Raw genomic sequence first — 20,224 nt, forward strand, 5'->3', positions numbered from 1 at the left:
AGTGTCCCATTTGATTCCCGAAGAATATGTGAATTCTGTTAAGTTTAGTGCGGAGAAAAACACACCTATCGGGTGTGGTGTGTGTACTGGAAAACAGGAATGGGGAAACAGCCCAGTGGCGCAGACCATGCCCTTGGGTCTCAGGTGGTAGGGGATGGGTCATGATCATTTTCTTTTTTTTTTTTTTAAAGATTTTATTTATTTATCTGACAGATAAAAGAGACAGCGAGAGAGGGAACACAAGCAGGAGGAATGGGAGAGGGAGAAGCAGGCTTCCCGCCGAGCAGGGAGCCCGATGCAGGGCTCGATCCCAGGACCCTGGGATCATGACCTGAGCCGAAGGCAGATGCTTAACGACTGAGCCACCCAGGCGCCCCGGGTCATGATCATTTTCAACCCGGGGCTGAGGCCTTGTGCCTGGGGCATTAGTGGGCCCACTGGTTCACACACCTGGAAAAAGGTCCCTCAGCAGAAGCAGGAGCTCTTGCTTCTATGTGGTTTTTTATTCGCTTGCTTTTCTACACTCACTCAACGTCAGAAGGCCTTCCACAAAGAGCCTTAAAACTGAATCAGCATGGCCAGTTCAAGGCCATATTGCCACCCAAGGAAAATGCCTATCATGGACGCCCGGAGGTGGCTGGGGGCAGAGGGGGTGACGCCCAAATTCCACCTCCGCGAAGAGGGGAAAGGCAGGGCCAAAGTGGTACACGACCCACTCGGCCTGCCATTCCTGTAGGAATTCTGGAGGCTGGTAGAGGTTCCCTGCTGAACTCAGGACAAGGCCCTGGGGGCCAGCGGTGAGGGAGGATAACAGTTGGAAGACAGGAGGAAGCAACAGTGGTCACCTCTGCACAGCAGTGAGAGAGGCACCGAGGCCCAGGAGGCCCTTACACGCCCTGGCCCTGCAAGGCCTCCAGGATGGCGCGGAGGACGGCTGCGACTGCCACTGCCCCAGGGTCTGGCTGGTCCAGCCGCGCAGAGCTGATGTAACTGGCTCTTCCAGCTCCAGCTTCCATGTTCTTGGTGGCCTCGGCTGCAGCTTCTGCACTCTGAGTAGTGGGAGCGTGAGGGCAGGTTCAAGGACAAGCCAGTAGGCCTCCTTCCTCCCATGGGCCCTACACCCTCCTGTCCCAGCCCTACCAGCACCCTAAGTACTGTCACCAGGGTGGAGAGATCACCTCTCGCTTACCTCTAGCAGGGCAAGAGGCTACCATCTACTGAGGGCTTGCTATGTCCTCGACGCCCTGGGGCGCCACGTACCTCAAGCCTCACAGCAACCCTCTGAGACGGGTAATGCTCCGTGTTTGGAGGAGGAAACAGGTACAGGAAAGATATCAACTTGCTCACTCACCTGGACTGCTTTGGTCAAAACTTGCAACAGATTGGCCCCTGGGCTTTTCCAGGCTTGGAGCTCCTGTCCTGCTGCCCACAGGGAATCCAGCTGGACAAGGTGAGGGAAAGGGGAGTAAGGACAGGCCCTGCCACTGAGGGTGGCCTTCAAGGCTTCTATACTGCAAAGAGGGAAGGGCTGGGCTGAATACACACCATGGTCCTGTCCCCTGGAGCAGCCTTCCCGTACCTGGCAGGGAAATAGGATGAGTAAGACTCCCTGCAGGGACTCACTATGGGGGTGGGGACAGGGCCTGGCTGGGAGCAGGTGACACCATCCACTGCGCCCAGTACCCCCCTTGGTCTAAGGCATGGGGCTCTGCATGGCTCACTTCTGCATGGCCTCCAGGCCGGCATCCATGGCAGCACACCAGGCTGGTAGGTCAGTCTTGGCCTTGAGTGGCTGGGCCGCTGCAGTCAGGAACAGGCCGTAAAGCTGGGGAGGACCAGAACGCTGAGCACATGGGGCTGGCCGGGGCCTCGGCCAGTCCGGGACCCCTCTGGGTCAGCCCTTTGGTCTCAGGGGCTGCTGGTACTCACCGCCCCAGATGAGCCTCCCATTTTCTCCAGAAGCAAGAGGGACAGTTTAGAGAGTAGCTGGGCAGGGCTGGCAGGGGGTGGGCCCTCCTTCAGCCACCCCTGGATGGCTGCAGGCAGAGAAAAATGAAGAACTCAGAGACCCTCCCTCCCATCCGCTCGCGCCCCAACCTCACTGCCAAGTGGAAGGCATGGCCCCTGGCAGAGGCCGAGGAAACCAACCTAGGAAATTGCCAAAGCTCCCTTTCTACATCCCGGGTGTGGTCTGGGGAGAGGTGGGAAACGGGGACTGGCAGGAACCTTGGCCATCACCCAGAAGCTGGGGCGTGCCCCAGACACCCTCAACCTGACCTTCCATGCCTCGCTTCCCGGCTTCATTTCTCCTCCTCAGCCCCGCGCACTGTCACCCTCTATCTCTTCCTGATAGTCCCTGTTGACGGTGTGCCTCCCCCACCCGAACATAAGCCACAAGCCGTGAGGGCAGGGAGTCTGATCTGCTTTGCTCACTGTTGTATTCAGAGCAGCAAGATCAGTGCCAGGCCCGGGGTAGCCCTGATTCTTGACGGAACTATGCTGGATAATTAAGAGCTTTTCATCAGTCTCCGTTAAGCTGAGAAAAACAAGGACAATTGTAGGAGTTTCCCTTGAACCTGAAGTTATTATTCACTGTAAAACATTACTTTTTGAGTCACCTGGCTGGCTCAGAACATGTGACTCTTGATTTTGGGGTACATACATACACACCTACGTAAATATGTATTTTTTTTTTTAAATTACATTTGGGGCGCCTGGGCGGTGCAGTCGGTTGAGCGTCCGACTTGGTTTCAGATCAGGGCATGATCTGAGGGTCGTGGGATGGGGCTCTGTTCTGGGCTCCACACTCGGTGTGGAGTCTGGGTTTCTCTCTCCCTCTGCCCCTTCCCCCCCAATCTCTCAAAATAAAAAAACATTAAAAAGATTACATTTTATTTTGTAATAACAACCCTTCTACATTTGTTGTGTTAGGAGAGCCTTTTCTTAGGAAAAAAGGAGAAAGGGGTGCCAGGTTCTGTGAATGATCTCTCTTGGCAAAATAAATGTTGGCCATTCCACACGAACACTCGCCATGCTTTTGAAGTTGTTCCGGTTCACGAAATGCCAAAATCTCAGAACCCATGTTCTACACCAGCCCTCTCTGGACCCCAGACCCTGCACCCACCTCTGGCAGCGCGGCTGTGGGTGGTGCCACAGTCCCCGTCACCGGCAGCACGGTCCAGGGCATTCAGATGCTCCTCCAGGCCCAGAAGGGTGGTGCACACCCGCTCCAGCACGAGGACCACCCGCTTCGAGGTCAAACCTGGAGACGGAGGACAGCGGTGCAGAGGCCCACCCGGCCTTCCCACAACCCACCCTGACCAGCGTGGAAGGTGTGGGTACAAGAGCCCCCGCCTACCCTGCACCCTTCAGAGAACAGGGCAAAGCCCCGGGCCACCTTTGCCAACAGCAGGGCTTGGTACCTCCTGCAACAGTGGAAACGGGGGCCTCCAGAGGCTCAGCAGGGGCGGCCCGGCTCCGCTTCCGCCCAGTCACAGAGACCTTGGCCACGTTAGGCCAGGCTGACGCGGTGGTTTCAGCATCTAGGGACAGCAGGATGACTCGTAGACGTGGGTCAGCCAGTCAGGGATCAAGTGGGACCTGGACTCCCCACCTGGCTCCCACCATATCAACAAGCAAGTACCGAATGCCTACTGTATACAAGGGAAGCATGGAGAGTCCCTGGGGAGGATCCTAATACCAACTCCTCAAGTGAGAGCTGAAGGCTGGAGTGTCTCTACAGAGGGTGTCTCTACAGAGGTGATGGTCAGCCCTGATGGGGTGTTGTCTCCAAGTGCCCTGTGGCTCCTTCTAGCCACAAGGAGGCCTGGCTTGGATGACCGCAGCTTCCAGGTCTCACCAATCAGTTTCAGGAGAGGCTCATCCACCAGCAGAAGAGTGAGAGAGATGCCGGGCATCTCCAGGGCTGTCATGAAGGTGCCCACCAGGGCACGGGCGATCTTCACCCCGCGGCCCTCTGCAATACCAGAGCATGGAAGTCCATGAGGTAAGGAGCGGAGGATGGGCACTTATCCTCAGAGCATCAGAGAAAGAAACAGGAAGAGGAAAACAAGGACTTTGGAAGCTAGGACACTGAGGTTAGTAGGGAGATGGCCAGATTCCCTCCCACCATTCCTCAAGGATGCCCCGAATTACCACATTCCCTGGAGGTGCCCCCTCTACAGGGAAGATGGGTAATTACAAGTCTCCTTTTCTGAGTTCTCACTGGGTGCCAGGCCCTGTGCTAAGTGTGACACGTATGTTTAATCTCATGTAATCCTCACGACAACCCTAAAAGGCAGGAACTACTGTTGCCCCTTCTTCACAGACGAGAAGAGAGGCTCAAGGCACCCAGCAATCAGCTGGTACAGTGATGGTTTGACTTGGGCTCGTCTGCCCCCACAGCCCCCGCTCAGGGCCATCTCAAGACTCCATCGTGGCTGCTTTTCTTCTGTCCAGCTTCAGAGAGCTGCAGGGAAAGGAGCCCCAGGGCTTGGGGAGGCCCCCTTCTGGTGCGGGGCTCACCTAGAGTGTGGACAGCAGCGTCGGCTATGATGCCCAGTTCCAGGCATGACAAGCCACCAAGGTTGTTGACCATCAGCACCACTGAGGAGCCTGTGGACAGACACAACACCAGCATGAGACTCTCCAGGCCCCTGCCCAGCGTAGGACAGAAGGCTGGGAGAGAGCGTGACAGCCCCTCACCGGATTGCACAGGCACCCGGGACACGCTGGAGGAGGCTGTCATGTGGTCCAACATGAGCGTCACAATCTCGTTGGCGCTTGCCATCTGTCAGAGCGAGAGCCAGCATGAGCTGTGCTGGACGGCCCTGGTCCTAGACTACCCGGGGCCAGGGAGTCCACTTACCTTTATCCGGCGCACGCCAGCTTCCCCGTGGATCCCTGTGGACAGATTTGGTCACTGCTGACCCACTCAGGGCCTGGGGACTCACTCATCATGTTTTCCTCAAGGATTTACGAAGCGCTCAGCACTAGCTAGGCGCTGTGTATGTGAGGGGTGTGGGGGATGATGGACAGAATAAAGAAAAATACACAGTCTCCACTCTCTGGGAGCTTATGGCTGGGTGGTGGAGACAACCAGAGCCTTAACTACTTAACTTCTAACTAGTTAAGTAGCTTCAACTAGAGGCAATCACAGCCAAGGCTACCTGAGGTCTCTGCCCATCACTTTGGAAGCATGGGGGGGAGGAAGAAGGGAGCTGGGTAGCCTCTGAACCGCCTCTGAAGGAAGGGCTGCATTTTGGCAGGGGCCCAAGGGCCCAGGAAGGGCATGAGCAAAGGCAAGGAGGTAGGTGGGGCACAGAGCCCCTGTGGCCAGAGCCCTGGGTACGGACGGCAAAGCGGGTAAAGAGATCAGACAGGCTGGGCCAGAAGGGCCTCAAGTGCCCACTTAAAAATACTAAAATTGGGGCGCCTGGCTGGCTCAGTCAGAAGAACATGTGACTCTTAATCTCAAAAGGTGTGAGTTTGAGCCCCATGTTGGGTGTACAGATTACTTAAATACATAAACTTAAAAAAAACAGAAAGCCTAGAAAAAATACTAAGACCACTTTGGCACCAGCTCCCAGGGCATAAGATGCGGGCAAAACCCAGGGCGCAGGCAGGCCCAGGACAGGAGGTGGCCCCAAACTTACCCAGGCCCAGCTCTACCTCATCTGGTGAGAGCTCAAAGGTGGGTTTGGAGCCAGGGACGCTGCAGGAGGACAAGCTCACTCCCAGGGTCCCTACGGGAAGTGAGGTGTGGAAAGGGTGACTGTTCTGTTCTTGGCGTCAGGCTTCGGGGGCCCTGGCCACTGCAGCCTCTTCACTGAGCCAGGATGCCACATTCATCACCTCAGTGGTGAAGGAGAAACCCAGCCTGGGGACCCCACGCTACCAGTCCCTAGGAACTCCCCCAGGGAGACCTTCCCCCAGCCCCTGGGGAATCACCTGGAAAGTCCTATGCAGCCACAAGGAACCTGTGCCTAGTCAGTCCCAAGGTCAGCCTCAACCTCCCGCCTTCCCCTTCCAAATCCCTGGGCCAGCACTCACCCATGGCCTTGGCAACCACGCTCACCCGATTTGTGATTTCCTCCAGCCCCATACCTGCCTCAGCCAGGGCACCTGCCACCTGCACCCACAGATAAGAGGAAGGAGTCAGTGTACGGCTCGTGGGGAGGAGACAGGCTGGGCCTGAGTTTCTAGTTGGGAAGAAGGCATCTCGGTACTGCCACATCAGCCTGGCCCACCATTTTTAGGGCAGAACAGCGCACCCTCTGTGTTCAAAGGGCACTTGCCTGGAATCTTCAAGAACCCTAATCTGTGGGAGCCAGAAGGGACTTTACAAATGGAGAAACGGGCCCAAGGAAGGGAGGTGCCTGGTCCAATGTCACATAGCTAGTTGGGGGCCAGTTTCCTGATTACTAGCCTAGAGCTGGTTCTTCATGGCATATACACTGTGGCTGTCCTTCCCTACTCACACACCCACCCACCGTTTGCCAAGCATTTAGTGTGTGCTAAAAAGAAAAAAGGTGACTGAGTGACAGTCCCTACCTTGGAGGACTCTGAATCTGGGGTGGCGCTGGGGAAACAGACACACACAAACTGAACACTAAATGTGAGGTGGTCCATCACAACAGTATGCCATGTGAGCACGGAGGAGGGAAGCCTCTGCACAGGAGGGACATCCGTGGTGGGCCCTTGCAGAATCGTAGGAGTTAGCCAGGCCCAAGCAGGGCTGGACAAGAAAAGGATTTTCATAGCCTTAGATGAAGCACCAGCAATGCCCCAGAAGGAAGCCGCAGCCCAGGCATGCAGTGAACTGGTGTTAATGGAGCCTAAGAGACACGACGGGAAATGAACTTAGAAAGTTGGGGAGCAGGGGCAAGAGTGTGGTGGGCGCCTGACCAAGGAGCCTAGATTGACTCTTGGAACCCTAGAAAGCTTTCAGCAGGCAAACAACCTGGTCAGGTACACATTTTTGAAAGATATCTCTGGGGCAGCATGGGGAACATACTGGAGGGGGAGGCAGGAAGCAGGTGGGGAGCCCCGTGAGGAGCAGCTGCAGCTGGGTGGGCATGAGCACATGGGCACTGAACCAAGGCTGGGACAGGAAGGGCAGGGCTCTGAGAGGCACGTGCATTGTAGAGGCAATTCGGGAGTTGGATCACAAGGACAGGGCAACTGGCTGGGTGTGGGGGAAGTAGAGGGAAGGGTCTGGGAAAACGCTTAGATTCTGGGCTTAGGGAGTTGAGGGGATGGTGGGCCTTCCTGGATCAGGGAGTCCTGGGGAAGGAGTGGCTTCCTGGGGCAGGGGGCATGGGCTGGCTGGAAAGGTCCAGGTCCCCGGTGCTGCCTGGAAAGAGAAGGCTAGGGGTGGGGGGGGCCGGCCAGCCAGTGTCCCGGGTGGGAAATCTCACCTTGTGTATGAGCACTGTGCCGCAGAGTCCCCGCCTGCCCGCCTTCTTCAGGACTGTGAAAGCACTGTCGTCCCCAATGACCACCATCTCTACGGGGATGCCCTCAGCCCGGGCCTGCTCCCGGGCCAGGCCGAAGTTGAGCCGATCCCCAGTGTAGTTCTTCACGATGAGGAGGGTCCCCACTGCAGGAACAGCCAGCAGGGCCCCATCAGCGCTTGCCCTCCCCACAGCAGCCCCTCCCGCCTGCCAGGATTACCTGTGCCCGCCTGGGCCACTGCCCTGATGGCTGCCAGGATGCTGCCCACCGCCGGGGAGGTGAACACGGCCCCCGCGATGACCCCCGTCAGCATCCCCTTCCCTATGAAACCTGGAGACGGAGCAGATACTGGCTGGGGACTCATGTCTGCAGTCCCCGGGGCCTTCCCACGCTGCTGGACTTCATGGTTTGGTGAGCCCCACGGCGGGCTTGGTGCTGAAAGAGCACCTGGGTCGCCCTCCACAGACCTTTCCTCAGGAGCAGTCTCCTTGGAGAGGCCTTCCCTGACCTCCCAACGGAGGCAGTCATCACCCCATCCCCAGCGACTCCCTGTTCCTTTTCCCCGCTCTCGTCTTTGCTACTTCACTTAACATGCTCTGGAACACTCTCTTTCACTTATGCATTTACCTGGTTATGGTCTCCCCAAAGGAGAACAGAAGCTCTGTGAGGGCAGGCACCTTGTCTTTCTGGTTCACCGTTATATCCCTCGTGCCCCAAACGGTGCCAGATGACGACAGGTGCTCATGAAGGGTGCTTAGTGGATGGAGGATTTGCCGAGGGAGACAGGAAAGGAACAAAGGATACAAAGCCTGGTCCCCGCCCCCCCAGGAGTTCTTGAGGAGAGCTCACATGCCTGGCACTGAGCAGGAAACAATCCAGGGCTGTCTGTGATGTATGTGGAAATGTGGGGTAGGAATTCAGAAGAGGGATACTACTCTAGGTTAGAAAAGTCAGGAAGGCTTCACGGAGGAGGGGAAGGGCTCGGGGGCCTGGAAAGCCAGGATTCACAAAATCACTGACTCTCAGAGCTGGAAGGGCCCGAGAGATCATTTGGCCCAACCTTGTGTTTTTAAAGATGTAGAGACTGAGGCCCAGAGAAAGACCATGACTGGTCCCAGATGATAGCCTGAGGGATTGAGACAGCGGGAACCAGGGCCTGACCTGGGCTCTGTCCTAAACCTCCTAGCAGCACCGAGGATCTCCCAGGAGCCCCCATCCACTGTGCCCAGCACCTGTCCCAGACTACTCACCGGCATGGGCAGGCTCATGGCCAGAGCCCCCACCCGACAGCAGCGCCACCCGGCCCTTGAGGCTGTCCAGGTCAGAACGGAGAGCCACGCGGTGGCCGTGCAGGAGCTGCAGGTTGGGGTTGCAGGCCACCAGACCAGCCAAGGCTTCGTCGGCACAGCCCGCCACCGTGTTCACCAGCTTTTTGGAGGTCTGCAAGATAGGAGCCGGGAGGAAGTTCCAGGCGTGGCTGGCAGGGACACTCCCATCCTGCCCAGCCACACCGCTATGGTTGAGCCCCCTTAGCCATAAGGACTCCAGGGAAACTCCAGGGACATGGCAGTACCTTGAATTGGGCATGACTTTCTCAAGCGGAGGTTTCTGTGAGTTCTCTTAATTTGGGATTAATTGATTGAGGGCAAAATTTATGAAGTGTTTTGGACTACGGCTTAAATTTATCTGGAAGAAGGGCTTCAATATAGACCAAAGAAGGGAACCGGAGTCCTGAGTCTAGAAAAATTTAATAAAATTAGGGCCCAACAGCCTTCTTCTGTCAAAGAAGAAGAAGCCCCAGGCTGAGGCTCCTGTGCCAAGAGAAGGTACGAGACAGGCCCCACACTCCTTTGCTATTCCAACTGGGCCTCTGGTGCCAGACAAACATTTCCTGAGCCTCTCAGTGTGCCCAGTGCTGGTCCAGACAGAATGCTGGTCCTGCCCTTGATGGAAACAGAGAGATCATCTCCACATGCTGTGCGAAGTGCTACACGAGAGGAATGGGCTTGTACCACCTCCTCGGTGGATCCTGGGAGTCTTCGGGAAGGAGAAGCAGGAGTTAGGGAAGTAAAGGGCGTGAGGGGCATGGGGGAAGGCAAAAAGGACGAGGATATTCCAGGCAGAGGGAGAGTATACATCAGGGTCTGAAGGTGTGAAATCATTCGGTGGCCGGGCCAGGAAGCAAGTTAGAATGACCTGAGCAACCAGTGACCACCAGGAAGATGTGGGCAGGTCCTCACAAGCGGCAAGTGGAACGGTGGCCATGGGGAACCTCTGGTGGGAGGGTCTCGGGCAGCTGGCCTGAGGGTAGAGCTGAGCTGACATGGGGTGCAGGCAGAAGAAGACAGCGTGGGGGCTAGAGTGGCAAAGGCTTTGGGTTCTGCGGTCATGGTCACGAGCTCTTGGGCTCAAATCCCTGTCTGCCTCTCACCAGCTGTGAGAACTCAGGGAGGACACCTTGTTGTTCTGACCTTTGTCCTACTCAGCAAATCGGGGACTTACTAAACTAGAGTAAAATATACCTGTTGTAGATTAAAAACTGAATAAAACGCAGTTACTCCCTTTTTCAAGCAGGTTCTGAAAAGGTGGTGCTAGCTGAACGAGGTGTGCAGACCAGGCTGGAACTTCTGCCTCTGTCACAAAGAGAGAGAGACTGGAGCCCAGTAAGGACCCAGAGGGTAGGCTCCTAGCGCCGCCTGGTGGCCCTGGGCAGCTGCAGCTGAGCCAGGTCCTGTCAAGGGGCATTTCCCGGAGGCTCCTACCCCAAACCTGCAGGCACCTGGTTCCCTTGAGCAAATTCTGGCCTTTCCTGGGCCTGGCAGGAGCCAAAGCCAAGCCACCTGCTCTGGGTTAAGGAGAGCAGTCCAGGTCAGCAGGAAGCAAGCGGAATGGTAACTCTGTTATTCCTGGCTCTGTTCCCAAGTAGTGACTGAGAGCCAGGCCCAGGGTCTAAGCGCTTTTTGAGCATGTTTCACTCAATATTCCCAATAACCCCGTGGAGGAAAGATTAGCCTGGAGAGGAAACTGAGGCATAGTTCAATGACTTTGCCCAAGGTCACACAGCCAGCAAGTATCCAGGTTGGCCTGGCTCCAAAGATGGTTCCATTTTAGCCTTATCATGCTGCTTTCCCCAGGGGCTTAAGGGAGGCTGAGACTGCTAGAGGTCTTGCCCTAGTAAGGGCATGGGCTTATGGCTCTCGGAGCCCTCCGGGGACTGGAATATGCAAAGAAATTGTGAGTTGGTCTCAACTTGAAGCCCAGCCTCCAGCGCCACCACCCTCCAAGAATGTATCCCCCCCCCACCATCCCTGACAGTCCTGCCTGGGATTTGCAACCACTTCTGAACCAGAGCCATAGGAGGGCTTGGCGACCAGTGCCAAACCTGGTTCCCAGTAGCCTAAGAGGATGAAAAGGAAAGGAAGTTGATCAGGCACTGAGTGAGGCCCCCAGGATTCTGGTCTGATTAACGCGTTGCAGCCACTTGGAGGCTGGGCCTTAATCTGCCTCACACTGCAGATGAGAAGGCAAAAAAAAGCTCAGAGAGATCAAGTCTCTTGTAAGAAGGTCTCTGGTTGGTGACAGGCTGAAATTGGAACCCAGGTCTGTCCAAGGCCTGCTTTGGTTCAGATCTAGTTCTAGAGTGGGCCTGGAGCGATGCTCCCAGGGGCATGCTGAGCCTCCCACAGTGCAGATCCCACCTCTGGGACCAGCCCACACTTGTCCTAGGCTCAGGAACAGGCATCAGATCCCTCATGGCTCCTGGTACAGTGCCTATTACAGAGTAGGTAATTAATAATTGTTCCAATCTAAATGTATGACCGAGACCAGGGCCAGATGGGCCCTGCAGGGACTCAGGGGCTACAGCCCCATGCCTGGCTGGGACCAGCTGGGAAATGGAGGGAAGCAGGGATTCTGCCCTGAGAGGGACGATGACGCTGTCTCTTAACCTCTCTGAACCTCAGGAGGCAGCAGCGTCTCTTCGTCAAGGTGTAAGGAACTCCAGCACACCTAGGGCTGGCACCCCCACTGCTCCAAGACCACAGTGTCCTTCCCCTACCCTGGCCCTCGTGGGACTCACCATGGTGGGGAGGCTCTGAAGCACGCTGAGTTCACACCTTCGCACTGAGGCACTGGAGGACGGGCAACCCTGTGGGTGCTACGGGGGTCTAAGCACAATGAACGTGGCAGCAGCACCTGCAGAAAGAGGGGAACAGTATGGGCTGCTGGAGGCACTGGCAGCCTACTGGCACAATCATGCTTCCAGGGTCGTGGTAATGAGGGAGCTGCCCCAGACTCTGATTCAAGTCCAAACTCTAGTGCGTGCACTGGGGATGGAGAAGAGCATGGGGACTGACCAAGGTTCACACCTGCACCTGGCTGCCAGAAGACAGATCGATCCATGTTGGGCTGCCTCTATGCCCAGGAACAGCACCCCAACTCATCACCAACAGGCAGTTACCCACAGAGTAACTTCATCTCTTACGTGGGCACCGTGTGCAGTGAATTAGTTTATGAAGATCTTCACACACTTGGTCTTGGCACTGCACCAGGAAGGAGGCAGCTGAATCTCTGACCCCATTTTACTTCTGGGAACCACACTCAGAGAGCTCTAGTGCCTCGTCCAAGGTCACACTGGTAAGAGCCAGAACTCAAACCCACACCTCGTCTTTCTACAAAGCCTGTGTTCTTTCTAGCAGTAATTCAGTACCCACAAAGTCAGGCAGAGTCCTTGGTGTGGGAGATCACACAGGTAAACTACAATGACATTTTAGCTCCCCACAGTTCAGCCTTGTTCAGAGGTCTTTTGGGGTCATCCAGGGTCCTATGCTGTGTCTGCAAGAGAAAGAATCCACACCAGGGTCCCTGCCTAGCTCTGCCTCTGACTTACTGGGGGATCCTAGGTAAACAAATTCCCTGGAACCTCAGCTTCCTCATCTGTAAAGTGGGGTCGCCTTCTCTGTGGCATTCTGAAGGTACTCTAAGCCACGTGGTTCCCCCTTACTCCTAGCAAAGCCTCTCTGGTGTGGAGTGGCCTGGCAATTGCGGGGCTGACTGCTTTCCTGGGCCTTTAAGGGTCTCATCCAGGAAATTCTGATATTGTGTTTGATGGTCAGAATTTGCACAGCAACAGGGGCACGAATAATGCTGGGTAAGTGGCCCAGTGCGTCCTTCAAAATCTGAAAAATAAAACATAGTTTATAACGGGAGAGGCGAGCCTCCTGGTGTCCTTCGACGTGAGGTAGGGTGATCAATCATTCTAGGGTCAGGTGAGGGTACCGGCTGAGTTTGGATGAACTGGGGGTGCTAAGGAGAGGGAGGTCCGGACCTCGGTTCTAGTCTGGGAGGTGCACAAATTGCTGTCAGGCCCCTCCCCCTCTAGACCTCTGCAGTACTTCCGGTTCCAAAAGGGAGAACAGCCCCGAGAGCTCCCGGAGCAATGGCAGGGGGAGAGGACAGGGTCTGTGGACGGGCGAAGGGCGCGGACTGGGGCTGAGGGCGGCGGGTCGGCTCCGAGAGCGGAGGGGGTGTCCGCGCACCTCCCCCACCCGCTCACGCCCTCACCAGCCACCTCCGTAGCCGCTGCCGCTTCACAACGACCCCCGACGGCACGCCCTCATCCGGGTACTCCGGGCTCTGGCGGTAAGAGACGGGGCGGGGCCTCTGGTGGGCGGGGCCTCCTTTGGTTGGCCGCCTAGGGCGCCGTGAGTCCTCCAAGAGGCCAGGTGAGGCCGTCCCGTGATGCCTCGCGCCCCGGCCGCTCTGGCCTGCAACGTGTCTCTGGGGCGGAGGCAGCGGCAGTGGAGTTCGCCGCGCGCGGGTGGGGGCCCCTGTCTCTTCGCCTGTGTCCATTTCCCTATCGTTGCGCTCGGGTGCCGACGGGCTGTCCCAGACCTCGACATGTCGTACAACTACGTGGTAACGGCACAGAAGCCCACCGCCGTGAACGGCTGCGTAACCGGTGAGGCTGCCAGGGCAGGAGACCCCGCGAGGGAGGGAGCTGGGGGGAACCGAGGCCTAGGGAGGCCCGCGGCCCCTGGGGCGGCCGGGCGGGACCGAGTCCCGGGAATGGGAGGTGCTGGCGGCCGACGGAGCTCCCCCCAGCCCACGACTTTAAAAAGAAGGTGTCTTCAGCGCGCGCCTTTTGGGGAGCAAAAGCTACGCTCGAGGGTCCCCTTTCGTCCTGGGAGGTCACTTGGCCTCGGGGACAGGGGCGGGCCCACTGGGGCAGAGAGCGATGTGTGAGTTGATTGTGCGGTGGTGCTTGGGCCCCCAGATTGGCCTCGTGTGGTTAGGGGAAGGGGCCGTGGTGATGGCGACTTGGAGGGTCAGAATTTTCTTGGGGGAGAGCCTGGGAGGTGCAGGAGGTGGAGGGATGTGAGGAATGCTCGCACTCACCCAAAGGAGAGTTCTCTTTGCCCGGGGCTGTTGTTTACTCGAGGGAGCTGCTGGAGAAGAGGGTTCGGGTGGCCCAGCCCAGTGCTGGGTTTGCCTTGTTGACTGCAAGGATTACAAAGGACACAGATGTCCAGAACCCGGGAATAAGCATCATGATCCACATGTTCTCAGCAGAACGTGAAGACCTCAAATTTGTATGTTTATGTAAATACTGATCATGATTCCAAAACAAAACTCTGTTGTTTGTAGAGTGGGAAGCTCTGAAGGAGTGTGGACCAGGGTATTGGTAGACTGCGGGGAAGGCAAGAGATGTGGACAAAGCAGTGTTTTCATATAAAGCTCTGAGAATTTGCATTTGTTCTGCTCTGTTTGGTCAAGATTTTGTGAAAATTTAGATAAGGACTGAATGGAGATGTACACTTTTTCTAGCGTCCCTTAATTAGATAAGTCAGCCACTGCAGTAGGAAAAGTCAAATTTGAGGGCACAGAGCCATCTGAAAGGTTTTCACAGTCATTGTCAGTTGAAGGACATGCTGCTCTTAGGCCCAGTCCACTTTTCTTGGTCTGATTAGGGAAGTAGCTTTCTTGAATGTATGAAGTGAGACTCTTTGAGGTGCTGGATTTGGCGAGAAGTAAGTGAATGGAGGGAGCCAGAGAAATATGTGAAGTAAATGAGAATTCTGGAGGCATTTAAGTAGAAGTGATAGGATTATTTAGGTACTGCTCTGGCTTCAAAAGTTAGAGGATCTGTTCCTTTCAGGACACTTTACTTCAGCTGAAGACTTGAACCTGTTGATTGCCAAAAACACGAGATTAGAGATCTATGTGGTCACTGCTGAGGGGCTTCGGCCCGTCAAAGAGGTGGGCATGTATGGGAAGATTGCAGTCATGGAGCTTTTCAGGCCCAAGGTAAGTGCTCTGGGTTGGGCCCAGCAACGACAACTTAGATGGTTTTACATTGTTTTACACTTTTGCTTGGGGTGGGTGGAGTGAGGTTTAGGAGAGAAAATCTTCTTTTTCTTTTGAACGGCGGGCTTCAATTTATATATATATATATATATATATATATATATGTATGTATATATTTAAGAATTTATTTATTTATTTGTCAGAGATAGGGAACGCACAAGCAGAGGGAGAAGCAGGCTCCCCGCTAAGCAGGGAGCCCGATGCGGGACTCCATCCCAGGACCCTGGGATCCTGACCTGAGCCAAAGGCAGATGCTTAACCAACTAAGCCACTGAGGCTTCCCTCAATTTATATTCTCAAACAAGCTTCCTAGAAGTAGAAGAGAGTCACTAGGAAAAAATTGATTAAGTTGACTTCTTTAGAAGGGGAAATTAAAGCAGTTTGAAATGTGGGTCACCATACTGATTCAGAGTAGGCTCTAGGTTAGGGCAGTCCTGGCTTTATTCCTTCTTAATTTTAACTTCGGGTATCACCTAACTTTTCAGAGCCTTATTTGCCTGTCCAAATGGGGATCGCAGTATAAAATCTCTGGGTTATTAAGAAGATGAAATGTTTAATAACATAGGAGCTATTAAATCATAGCAAACATTTGGTGTTAACAGTTATCATAGTATTATCATTATTGTAATTCAGATGTTTTCATCCATATTGTTTCATTATATTTTAATTGAATCTGACAAGAACACAGTGGATTCAAAATTTTAATTGTAACCCTTTGAACAAACTATTCACTCTTTGGGGGACTCTGTTAATAAGTAGGTAAGACTTTGTAGATCCATTTTAGCTTGCATTGTTAATCATGTTTTTTTCTCCCTTCAAATAGTTGGGAGAGGATTAGAGGAGGCATTACATTCATCTTTCAGAATTTGAAGGGAATGAGTGAGATTAGCTTGAGATGGAAATAGACAAGACATTATTGTAGGCAGGGCAAAGAGATGTACAATCATCAAAGTGCAGACTAGATGTTTACCAGCTTCAGTTCTGGCCTTTTGCACACACCCTTAGGGTGTATGCATCTGATGTGTGTTACCTACTCACTATGGATTTTTCTCTTCAGGGAGAAAAGAAAGTTCTTAAGGAATTTAGCATCCTTAAAGAAAAATGCTTAGAGGCTGGATAGTATTTTGTTTCAAAAAGAACTTCTTTTGATGGTATTATGTTGGTTTCCAGGGCGAGAGCAAGGACCTACTGTTTATCCTGACAGCTAAATACAATGCCTGCATCCTGGAGTATAAGCAGAGTGGCGAGAGCATTGATATCATAACGCGAGCCCATGGCAATGTCCAGGTGAGGTGGCTGCTTCAGGCTGATGAGAGTTTTTTGGATAGAGCTGTCATGACTTGATAAAGAAAATTGAACTGCTGGGGGCTCTCTCTGTGATCAGAGAAACAGGTAGAAAACACTAAGGGTTTAAGCTTTTATGAAGAAAGGAAGAGTCCAAGGGACAGGGCACTAACATTGAGAATTAGTGTTTTGCAAGAAGGTATGCACTGTAATTGGCCTCCCTGGCGTGTCAGTTGGATGCCACTAGCTTTATCACCACCCCTAAAATCATCTTGGGGAAGAGGTGCCCGATGTCCTCTGTTACTCTGAGTGTTGAGATGCTTCCCTAACCCCAGTTTTACTTCCCAGGACCGTATTGGCCGCCCCTCGGAGACGGGCATTATTGGCATCATCGACCCTGAGTGCCGGATGATTGGCCTGCGACTCTATGATGGCCTTTTCAAGGTTATCCCGCTAGATCGGGACAATAAAGAGCTCAAGGCCTTTAACATCCGCCTCGAGGAGCTGCATGTCATCGACGTCAAGTTTCTATATGGTTGCCAAGCACCTACCATCTGCTTTGTCTACCAGGTACTGGTAGAGAGAGAGGAGGAGAGAGGGAAAAGCTATGTGGTTTCACATTGTGGGAGTTGATTTTCACTAATTGGACTGTCTGGATTTGGTAGTAGGGTAGGCAGAGAGTGTAATGTATTTGTCCTGAAATGCTTTGAACAGCATAATAAATATGGGTCAGGTTTCGGTTGCGTCTGCAGTGCAGTAGTACTTAATAAGGCAGGAAGCTCTCTGGCGCTGGTAGCCGGTTTTAATCCTGAGATTACATTCTTGTGGACCTTGGAGATTTTATAGGGTGACCCAGTTTATACTTTGTCTGAGTCTCTTAACGGCATGTTATGGGATTATTAAAACTTAGCTGTAGAGAAATGATCTAGAAATTGCCCATATAAGCAAAGAAAAAAACATCTTGGTGACGTTTACTTACTTATGTCTTTTAAGAAGGGGTTTGCATTTTGTCCAGCACTCACTTTCTGGTGACTTGTTGGCTGTTGACTTCTATTTTAGGCTGTGCCTAAAACTTTAGCAGAGCTGATCCAGGGCAGCTGTTCTCTGAGCCAGATTTGTTAAGTGGGGGGCGGGGTGGCAGAGCATCAGACTAACTTGCTGTATCTTGGTAAAATCTCAGCGTTTTAACAAGAAGCCATACAGCATGCGGTCATTTCACTTGCATATGATTGAATAAATGGTGGAAGGAAACATAGTCCGAGTCCAAGTGCTGTGTGTGGGCACGTTTGGTAGCTGTGTTAAGTATTGGGAACACTGATGTATTTTTGTATATTCCTTAGTGTCACCATAAGTGCTAGAGTTCAGAGGCTTGTTGGGATGAAGTTCAATTGAATAAGGTTGAAACTACTTCAGGGGATTTTGTTTGATCTTGTTCACTGTGCTTTACTGATCATAGGTGAAATAAAAACTTAGAATTTCTTTCCCTTCTTCAGTTTTGTAAATACCAGGTCATTAAAACATTGATGTTGGTTATTCAAGGCTGACTCTGTTCCTAGCCTCAGGGCTGCCAGTTGTGACCCATCTTCATTCCTGTGTGTGTGTGTGTGTGTGCGTGTGTGCGTGTGCCACACGCACGCGTGTGCTCTCAGGGGCCCAAATCAAACCCCCAGCTTGAACTTTTTGTGAAGTTCAGTCTTACCTCTGGTCATTGATGGAAAGATCTTTCATCAACTAAAGATGACTATCTCCTGTTTTGTGCCCAAAATTCAAATATGGGTGTAAATATTTAGAGAGTTACTGTGTAAAAGGTAGTCATTATAAGTATGTCAGGAGCTATTAACAGTGATTAAGATATGGCCCCTGCCCCGAAACACAGTGTTGAATTCTTTCCATAACTTCTTAGGCTTTCATCTGGCTGTTGTTGAGGCCGTCTCCCGCTGGCTGATTGCACCCTCCCCGTCCCTGCTCTTTTAGTCTCTCAGAGGTGACTTTGACAGCCTTAGGCCTGGTTTGAGTCATGATTCAGAGGAAGAGGGGGAAGATGGCAGAAGCTTAGCCCACTGAGCCACCCAGGCACCCCCAAGCAAAAATTTTTTTTAAGTAATCTCCAGACCCAACATGGGGCTCAAACTCATGACCCCGAGATCAAGAATTGCTTGCTTCACCAACTGAGCCAGCCAGGCACCCCTCAAACAAAATTTTTAATCTCTTAGGTGTATATTTAGCTTCTCAATGTATTTTTTTTTTTTAAGCTATTTCAAAAATTCCTTAAGACCATAGAACATGCATATATCTTATAAGTACCCACAGATAATACCTGTGTACGTTGTATTTCCTATGGTGATTAGTATAGTGTGTCAGATTGATTTTTCTAATTCTTAACCCTGTCTTGCTTGGTTGAATTGTTAGAAACAGTAGGTCTGAGTCTCAGTCTACCCAGTCTCAGGCTTAGTTGGTGGCTGTCAACATACAGATGGGTCAGGATAGTAAGGCCAACGTGATAGGATGGTCAGATGCTGGGTGGTAGTGGCCTGTCCCTTTCAGGACTCCTTTCCAGTCCAAGCTTCGCCCGTCCTAAGGGCTAACCACTCCACCTTTTCCCACCTAGGACCCTCAGGGGCGGCACGTGAAAACCTACGAGGTATCTCTCCGAGAGAAGGAGTTCAATAAGGGCCCTTGGAAACAGGAAAACGTAGAAGCTGAAGCTTCCATGGTGATTGCAGGTTGGTTGGGGTTTTGGATATGTCCGGGGCCTGTTCCTTTCTCTTGTTCCTGCCTCACCTCTGCTCCTTCATTCCAGTGCTCAGGTGCTATTATGCACACTTATTACTCAGCAGCCCTGAGGTCTCCTACATCTAAATGTGCTTTCCTTTGCTTTCCCCATTGCTGTCTTTGGGATTATCTCTTTTTTTATTCCTTCCCAAAAGTATAGCTTTCCTTTATTTTGGGGTGGAGGGGTTAACTATGAACCACTGAGATTGATTTTCAAAGTGGCATGTAGAAATTATTCTCATTTTATTGTTGGGCATAACATTTAAAAACTGCAGGGGACCCATAGAGTTTATCTAATCTGACTGTTTCGCAGATGAGGAAGCCTGGCCCGAGGGGCTTGCCCATGCCTGTGCCTGACTCCAGGCCTCTGCTCCTTCTGTATCCTCCCCACGACGTTACGTTGTGTGTCTCATTTAGGAGAGAAATTTTAAAACTCTCAAGTGAGAATTGGCTTTTCTAAATGGTGACCCTGTTAATGGGGGAAATTAAGCTAAGGAACAAGGAAGAAAAAAAAAAAAACTTTGAAAAGGACCAAAGTTTAGGAGAGAAAAGGGGAGGAATGCAGGCAGAAGAACACAGACGACTCCTCACCCCTAGGAACTCAGAAACACCAAAAGAGTGACAATAAAAATATCAACCAGGGTTAGATAATGCCAGCTTGAAATTTCTCAGACAGCGGTCTCAGTTAAAGGCTATCATGTTCCCTGGACTTTGATGTCTTTTTTAAAAAGAATGATTATCTTAAGGTTTGCCTCAGAGATGGCTGGATCAGTGCCCTTGCTGCTGCAGTGCTTGGCAGGTGCGAAGTGCTGAGCATTCTAATGCTGCCCTCTCTCCCGCAGTCCCAGAGCCCTTTGGAGGGGCCATCATCATTGGACAGGAATCCATCACCTATCACAATGGTGACAAGTACCTGGCAATTGCCCCTCCTATCATCAAGGTGAGCAGCGGTCTTTTACTTTTCCCTCCTGTTTTTCGCCCTTATTCTTTTTTTTTTTTTTTTTTTTAAAGATTTTATTTGACAGAGAGAGAGAGAGCACAAGTAGGCAGAACAGCAGGGAGAGGGAGAGGAAGAAGCAAGCTCTCCACTGAGCAGGGAGCCTGACGTGGGGCTCGATCCCAGGACCCTGGGATCATGACCTGAGCCGAAGGCAGCCGCTTAACCGACTGGGCCACCCGGGCGCCCCTCGCCCTTATTCTTAACCCTGCTCCTCTTTTTCTCCCCCTTCATCAAAGGGATATTTACATATGTCTGTTATACTGTTTACTATGCAAGATACTGTGTTGGTCATTGGGAATACAAAGAGAGACTGGCCTGGTTTTGCTTACTGAGAGCTTGGTTGCTAAC

At 52.7% G+C, this 20,224-nt stretch overlaps 2 protein-coding genes across 6 annotated transcripts in view; one reads left to right on the plus strand and one right to left on the minus strand.

Moving 5' to 3' along the window:
* Positions 1-304: 304 nt before the first annotated feature.
* TKFC (triokinase and FMN cyclase) lies at positions 305-13,078 on the minus strand. 2 transcript variants are annotated; one of them, XM_021685459.2, is made up of 18 exons: positions 13,018-13,078; positions 11,534-11,649; positions 8,706-8,895; positions 7,675-7,785; positions 7,419-7,600; positions 6,052-6,130; positions 5,655-5,744; positions 4,868-4,902; positions 4,705-4,789; positions 4,525-4,614; positions 3,860-3,976; positions 3,423-3,542; positions 3,125-3,262; positions 1,930-2,036; positions 1,722-1,825; positions 1,546-1,579; positions 1,352-1,441; positions 305-1,049 (listed from the first exon to the last, which is right to left on the minus strand). In XM_021685459.2, the coding sequence occupies exons 2-18, from the start codon at positions 11,534-11,536 to the stop codon at positions 888-890; spliced, it is 1,737 nt and encodes a 578-aa protein (XP_021541134.1). In that variant the 5' UTR covers positions 11,537-11,649; positions 13,018-13,078; the 3' UTR covers positions 305-887. The 2 variants fall into 2 exon arrangements, with proteins under 2 accessions (XP_021541134.1, XP_021541135.1); XM_021685460.2 differs by lacking the exon at positions 13,018-13,078 and adding an exon at positions 11,823-11,887.
* A 136-nt stretch (positions 13,079-13,214) lies between these two features.
* The window catches only part of DDB1 (damage specific DNA binding protein 1), a 29,604-nt gene continuing 22,594 nt past the window's right edge, over positions 13,215-20,224 (plus strand). For all 4 annotated transcript variants that reach the window (XM_021685457.1, XM_044919816.1, XM_044919817.1 and 1 more), the window contains exons 1-6: positions 13,215-13,414; positions 14,612-14,760; positions 15,991-16,107; positions 16,453-16,674; positions 18,713-18,827; positions 19,719-19,816. In XM_021685457.1, coding sequence (XP_021541132.1) covers positions 13,354-13,414; positions 14,612-14,760; positions 15,991-16,107; positions 16,453-16,674; positions 18,713-18,827; positions 19,719-19,816 — 762 coding nt within the window. In that variant the 5' untranslated portion in view covers positions 13,215-13,353. The remainder of the gene's footprint in view (positions 13,415-14,611; positions 14,761-15,990; positions 16,108-16,452; positions 16,675-18,712; positions 18,828-19,718; positions 19,817-20,224) is intronic.

This window comes from Neomonachus schauinslandi, chromosome 11 (assembly GCF_002201575.2).
Source record: "Neomonachus schauinslandi chromosome 11, ASM220157v2, whole genome shotgun sequence".
NCBI classification, from domain to species: Eukaryota; Metazoa; Chordata; class Mammalia; order Carnivora; family Phocidae; genus Neomonachus; species Neomonachus schauinslandi.

Bases quoted from the DNA above. Each gene is read 5' to 3' on its own strand.
- TKFC (XM_021685459.2), bottom strand. The intron at 2,037-3,124 runs GTGGGTGCAGGG...CTCTGCCTGCAG, and splicing joins CCACAGCCGCGCTGCCAGAG to CCATCCAGGGGTGGCTGAAG. The intron at 1,442-1,545 runs GTGTGTATTCAG...CACCTTGTCCAG, and splicing joins CTCCAGGGGACAGGACCATG to CTGGATTCCCTGTGGGCAGC.